The sequence below is a fragment of the Echinops telfairi genome, unplaced genomic scaffold, assembly GCF_000313985.2.
Source record: "Echinops telfairi isolate 266 unplaced genomic scaffold, ASM31398v2 ScPeMD7_7468;HRSCAF=8506_2, whole genome shotgun sequence".
NCBI classification, from domain to species: Eukaryota; Metazoa; Chordata; class Mammalia; order Afrosoricida; family Tenrecidae; genus Echinops; species Echinops telfairi.
In genome coordinates this window covers 3,163,220-3,170,282 of record NW_022111371.1, presented here as the reverse complement: position 1 = coordinate 3,170,282, position 7,063 = coordinate 3,163,220, and the positions used below count along the sequence as shown (strand labels likewise).

Genomic DNA, 7,063 nt, shown 5'->3' with positions numbered 1-7,063 from the left:
TTCGAAGTTCACAGTGCGTTGGGTAGAAAAAGATCAAATAAAATAACCTGAGCTTTGGCTCTACGGAAATTGGGAGTCAACTCCTAGCAAGCCCGGGACCTTGATCTTGAATGTGACCTTGGGTGAGTTCCGCAATGCTCTCTGGAGATTGGGCCCATTTCCTCCTCTGGGAACTTGCCATAACTATCTCTACCCCCTGGGGCTGCTCAAGGAACTGTCATCCTGTTCTTACAGGTAGGTGACAGTCCACAATCACCCCTCCTCCTTCAGTGGGAACAAGGCCAGAAGGAGGTTTGTTTTGCTTCTGTGTACTGTCTGTTCTGCTTTATTGAATATGTTTTGACACAGTGATAAGAAATGCCGTCTTTCGTTTAATTCAGTACAAGGCTGCAGCCCCAGAGCGGCTGGTGGACCCACCTGTTATTAAGGAGCAGTTCTGAGCAGCCCTGGACTGTGATTGTAGCATGTCTCTGGGTGCCTGTGCCTGCAGTTCCTTCTAAGCATCTCTCCACCTGGCTCTTCCCTCTTGCCAGTTTCAGCCCTTGGGCACTTACATTCTCCTATCCCTTCTGAACTCCCAATGCAGAGTTAACTTTTACAGGTACACTGACAAATGTACACTCAGTGCAAATGAAAATTTTGTCTATGCATGCTTTCAGGATCTAAGCCGATTCTCAGCCTAAGCAAATCCCACACAAAACAAAACACCAAACGCAGAGCCATGGGGTCAATTCCCACTCCCAGTGGCCACCCTATAGGGTGGAGTTCTGAGCCGCCCCGTGGGTAACTCGGTAGGGGAGTTGAAAGCCTCCTCCTTCTCCCACAGAACAGCTGGTGCTTTTGCACAGCTGACCTTGTGGTTACAGCCCAATGCAGGACCCACTACACCAGTGGTTCTCAACCTTCCTCATGCCGTGACCCTTTAATACAGTTCCTCATGTTGTGACCCCAACCATAAAATTATTTTCGTTGCTATTCATCACTGTTATTTTGCTGTTATGAATTTTGCTACTGTTATGAAAGGGTCATTTGGCCCCCAAAGGGGTCGCGACTCACAGGTTGAGAACCGCTGTACTATACCAACCTTTTGCTGTTTGGTCACAGCACCTGCAGCAGTGTGGGCGGGGAGGTGGTCACAGAGATTTTGACAATTCCCTTTTCTTTGTTCTGTGGTTTTCCAGAGGTTCGCTGGCACCTAGACCCAAGGGCATAGCCCAAGATCATTCTCAAGGTCTAATCTCCCCCTTTTTTTTAAGTCCCCCCGGTGCTATGAGAGGGATGGAAACACTCTTAAGAGGGAAGAGGAATCCTTGAAGTCTCACTGCAGTTACTGGACTGTCCTCTGCCCAGGAGTGTGTGTGTGTGGGGGGCTGTCTCACATGCTCGGCTGCTATTAGAAAGGCTGGAGGTTTGCTTTCTCCTAGAGGTACCTTGGAAGAAAGGCTTGGTGACCTGCTACAGAAATATCAGCCATGGTAAGGCCTGAGGAGCTCAGTTTTATCTGACTCATAGACTCTCCATGAGCCAGGGTCAACTCGTTGGCAACTGGCTTGATGCTTGTTTGTTTGTCATGAATATTGCTTTGTTGATTTTGAATTCACATGGGATTAATATGCACACTCAGGACTCTGTCCCGGAGTGGGGAGGGGTGGGGGCTGAAGGGGACTGCCAGCACCAGGAGTAACAGGGAATCTTAATAATGATAAATCTGACGATGCACGTGAAAATTAAACCTGATGACCACAGGGAGGCATTGAAAATTAAGAGAGTGATGCAGAAAGGGAGGAAGGCAGAGACCCTTCAGAGAAGTAAGGAGGGGAAAAAAGCCCACAGTTTTTTGTTTGCTTGCTTGTTTGAAACAACAGAGGAGAGACCATTCAGCAATGAGTCGGACGCACACAGCTTTTTGAGTTGGGGGCAGGTTAATTATATTCAAAAAAGACAAGTGTCTCCAGAAAAAAATCCTTTTTTTTTGTTCCTTCTAGCTCCTCCTTTGTTTTTCCAGGGAAAGATTTAGCTCCTTCATATAGAGACGGATTACACACTGTTAACAACCATGAAAAACAATACAAAATGCCCTCCATTGAACAAGTAGAAAAATAGAACTAGTATATATGGCAATTGTGAATCTAATACTGTACAGAAGGAATTTATGGATTTTACAAATAAATTATAGCTTCAATGCCCCTTTAAAACTCTCTCTTCTTCACCACCTCTCCACAGACACCCAAACTTACAAGAGGAAAGGTCCCCAGACTGGCAGACAGCCAGTTAGTGCCAGTCAAATGTTCTGCCCACCAGCTCGAAGAATTTCTGATTCGGCTCATGGAAATACTCCTGCAGTTTGTTGAGCAGTTTTGGGTCCACGTGCGGATGCGCCCGGCCTTTGGACTCGTGCAAGCAGCGGTCCCGGCCGCTGTCCCGCAGGCAGTAAAAGCCCTTGGTTTTGTTGAAGTAGAAGTTCGAGGCGTGGATCTGCGGGGCCAGTTTCAGGAACCTCTCCACCTTCTGGATCTCGGGGAAGGGGTCCCTGATGAGCTGGTCGCCATCGACGATGTGGATGTGACCCAGCGGGAAGAAGCGCAGCCAGTTCTGCAGGTGCACGTGGTAAAGGCTGCGGTTGAGAGCCTTGTAGTCCACGTTGAGGCGGCCGTCGCGCACCAGGACCTCTTCGATGGCCGGGTAGGGTTTGCGCTTCTGCAGGTGGTTGTACAACACTTGGGTGTAGTCGGACAGCACGCGCTCCGACGGGTCCCGCAGGATGAGCAGCAGCCGGATGCCGGGGTTCATGCTGTGGACCCGGGCAGGCACTTTGGGCGACGTGAAGTAGGCAGGGGTCTTCTCCACCGTCAGCTGGTGCGGCCACGACAGCGGCATCTGGCTCAGGTACCAGCCCAGCCCGTGGCTGTAATGCTCCTCCCAGTCGAAGAAGTGCACCTCGTTCTCAGCGGCTGCCACGTCGGGGTGCAGGCTGAGCATCTCCAGCAGCGCCCGCGTGCCCCCCTTGCGCACCCCGATAATGATGGTCTGCGGCAGCTGCCGCACCGAGCCATTGTGGGGCGCACCCTCAGGCACCAGGCCTTCCGACAACAGGGCCGCCATGCGCATCTGCTCCTGCAGGCCGGACTGCCTGGGAGCCTCGGGGCCAGCGGGGAGAGAAGGCACTACCTGCGGCTGGGACACCAACAGCACCGCGCCCAGGAGCAGCGCGGCCATGCTGGACACAGGAGGCTTCAGTGGGCCGGACGCCTCCGCTGTGTCATGAAGCGCTGTGGCGGGGAATGCCTCCTGCTGATCAGTGACACATGGATGTCGCTGGCCACCGGTTACTAGGGAAGAAGAGAGGAGAGTATTAACTGCAAATGCATAGAGCGCTTCTGAACTGCCCACCGTGTGGCGACCTGAGGCTATTCCCCTCTAGGCACCCCCAGCGGCCTCTTATCTTCCCAAAGCAGAGGGTGGCGCAAGTCACTGCAGTGGATCAGTGTATGTCTCCATGGTATCAACAACCCCAATGGTGCAATTGCAGCTCTGTTATGTTGTTGCTGCTGGCTGCCAGGCCAACCCTTGTTCCAAGGCAGAACTGCTCCATGGGGGATGACTGGCTGGGATCCCTAACATGATCCCTAAGGCAGCTCTTGCACCATAGCAGTGGGTGGCAACGAACCACCAACTTGTAGGTTAGCAGTCAGTGCAATCTCATTACCTCCAGGGGTCTACAGCTCTAATGTCAGGTGGTGTAATGATTATACATCGGGCTACCAAGTGTAACTCTAATAAAGGGTTACAGTCTCAGAGACCCCCGGGGGCAGCTCCAGCCGATCCTACAGGGTCACCATGCATCGACATGGACTCAATGGCAGTGAGTTTGGTTTGGGTTTGGAAGGTTCTGTGGACATGTGAGCAGGCGCCACCAGTCCCTGGAGAAATACATCAGACTTGGAAAATCGGAGGGGCAGGGAAAAAGAGGAAGACCCTGGATGAGCTCACTGCACTGAGTCCATTCCGAGTCACGGCGACATATAGCACAAGGCAGAACCATCCCTGTGGGTTGCCAAGGCTGTAAATCTTCACAGGAGAAGGCTGTTTCACCTCCATCCCGTGGCCCAGCTAGCGGGTCAGTACTGCTGACCTTGTGTTAGTGACCCAACACTGCATCACCACGGCTCCTTAAAGCTCGAAAACGATCACAAAAACAGAACAAAACAAAACAAACAATCAGAGTTGCCATCGTGGAGGTTGAGTCAGGGCCATCCCACGCATGTCAGGATTTAACTATGCACCATGAATATTCCAGTAGCTGATTTCTGAGGAATTCGATTGCCAGACCCGGTTTTCCAGGCACCACTGGGTCTACTCATACCTCCAACCTTTTTTGTAAGTGGCCGAGTAAGTTAACCACTCAAAGATGCCAAAGCAATCCCAGACACTACCTAAAACAAATGGCTGCGGGCTGTGTTCCCATCAAACCATAAGATTTCTACTTTTATGCACACATATGTTTGAGTTTCACATATGTTGTCATGTCCACATTCTTCTCCCTCTTCTGAGTTCTTACAACCCTATAAAGGTTTAGTGTCCTGGGCATACCAAATATCAGGCATGACTTAGCCCATAGGTCATAATTTGACCATCCCGATCCTTGCTTTATAAGGATGAGGTGGGAAGGTCCTTTGGACTTCAGCAGGTAGAGCTGGAAGTTCCGGTACCCCGCAGCCCTGGTAAGGGCAGGGAGACCAAAGCGGCCATTAGTTGTACTGTCCAGCAACGGATGCAGTAGGCAACATTGGTTGCACAAGATCTCTATAAAGGGTTGAAGAGCAAGGGTGCTACTGTGAGAATCAAGTGTACCATGGTATTTCCATTCCCCTCTTATGTGTGCCAGGGTTAGACATGAATAAGGAAGCACAGAGAAGAACTGATGCATCTGGATTTTCATCTTGGTGAAGAATATTAAAAGCACTTCCAGCAGATCAACTAAAGTTGTCTTGGAAGAAGTACTGCCAGAGGGCTCCTTGGAAGCAAGGATGGTGAAAGTCTCACGCATTTGGACAGGGGATCAAGAGAGACCAGTCCCTGGAGAAGAGAATGATGTTTGCTAAGGTAGAGGGTGAGCTAAAAAGAAGAAGAGCTTCGATACGATAGATGGACACAGTGGCTGTAACAATGGGATCGAACATAACAGTTGTGAGGGTTCTGTAAGACGGGGCAGTGTTTGTTCTGCTGTGCAGAGGCTTACTATGAGTCAAAATGGACTCAACACACCTAACAATGACAAAAAACAACCTTGACTCTGCCCTTCAGAGGTTCCTGGCCTCAGAGGACAGATGAACCTATGTGGAAGGTAAAATGATTAGGGCCATTCTTCACCCCTCTCTGAATCCATCACTTGGTATAGCCTCCTGGTGGGGGATTATGCCACCAACTGACTGGAGTTTTGCTTGGCCAATGACATATGGGCAGAAGTGACAATGTGCTGCCCCTACATCAGTCTGAATGGGCCATGCAGGTCTCCATTTCCCCCTTACATTTTTGTCAGCACCATGAAAGGTATCTAGCCCAGCAATCGGTTCCAGAGAATGAGAAGCAAGGGAACTGAAGCCATCCCACAGGTGACAGAGTGTGGCCCGGTCACCCCAGCCCATGAGTGAGACTACATGACACTGGTTTTAAGCCCCTAGGGCTTGGGGTAGTTTGCATTGAAGCAGTACTATAGTACCCGAGTCCTCAGAGTAGCATCCCTACTTTTTAACACTCTAAAGAAGTCTTGTGCAGCAGATTTGCCCAATGCAAGCATCCCTTTACCTCTTGACCGCTGCTTCCGTGAGCATGGGTTGTGGATCCAGGCAAGACAACTCCCATCTTTCCTTCATTCATTGGGGTCCGGTTGTGAGGAGTCTGGTTTTCTGTACATTCAGTTGTAATCCATTCTGGATCGGATGAGCTCAATTTAACGTGTCATTTATTTTAGTCAATGGACTGTTTCAGCGTGCTTTACTCAAACTACATTTCCTTCTCAGCTCTCTGTGAGGGTCAATCAAACGGATCAGTTGTGCTCCCTTTTTACAAGTTGTGTGTGTGTGTGTGTGTGTACAGCACACAACAGCACACTGCGTTCTGACCCCTTAATCCTCATCTTACAGTCCCCAGGCAAAGTCAGATCAGTCCACTCCTCGGGGACAGACACAGAGGCTGGCTCTAAGATTCATGTGGTCTGACTCCTTCCCGTTCTCAACACTGGGCCAGGAGGCATGCCTGCTCTCAAGCCCGCCCATCTGCAACCTCCTCTTAGAGAGAAATGTCTAGCAGAGAGCAGTGAGGATGGTAAGCACAGCCTGTCCGCTACAAAGAGACCTGGACACTTAGTAATCGAAAAGGTCCTCGTTTCTACGTGAATACGGTGTACATGTGCACGAGGGAGCTTCATATGGTTCTTGGGGAAACGCCATTTATCTTGTAATTCCACATGTTTCTGGAAATTCCCTTACATTGACCTATGTCTAGATGTTAGCCCATCCTCATTCCAAAAAGATTTGAGGGAAGTTAAAAATTTTAAAAAGTCATAGTTTCATATACTCACATCCTACATACGCACACACACACACACACACACTATATATATATATATACACACACATGTATCAATAATGTTTCACACATTTAAATGTACTATATTTACAAAGAAATAAAACTGACCCTCTGTGTTTAACTTCCTGCATACAATTCATCTTAAATTACACATTGACTTATAGAAGGAGAAAGCAGCCCTGGTGCCTCAGTGGATTGCACACTGGGTCATCAGTTCGAAACTGTCAGCCACTCAATGGAAGATAGATGCGGATATATATTTCTGTAAAGAGTGACAGTCTGGGAAGCCCATGGGGGTAGTTCCAGCCTGTCCTATAGGGCTGCTGTGAGCTTCAATCGACCAGGTGGCAGTGAGCTGAGTTGAACTGATCATATAATCCGCCATCCTCTCAGTTAAAAAAGCAAGAAGACGCAAAGGGAAGGCAAGACGGGAAGCAGCTCTGGGCCCATCCTTTAGTTCTCCTCATGCCTGTTT

The 7,063-nt window shown here is 49.5% G+C and overlaps 1 protein-coding gene across 1 annotated transcript in view; it reads right to left on the bottom strand.

Annotated features, from left to right (window-relative positions):
• Nucleotides 1-1,950: 1,950 nt before the first annotated feature.
• HS3ST1 (heparan sulfate-glucosamine 3-sulfotransferase 1) overlaps nucleotides 1,951-7,063 on the bottom strand; it is a 43,296-nt gene continuing 38,183 nt past the window's right edge. Inside the window, exon 2 of the mRNA XM_004707755.2 lies at nucleotides 1,951-3,329. Within this exon, the coding sequence (XP_004707812.1) occupies nucleotides 2,272-3,216 (945 nt within the window). The 5' untranslated portion in view covers nucleotides 3,217-3,329 and the 3' untranslated portion in view covers nucleotides 1,951-2,271. The remainder of the gene's footprint in view (nucleotides 3,330-7,063) is intronic.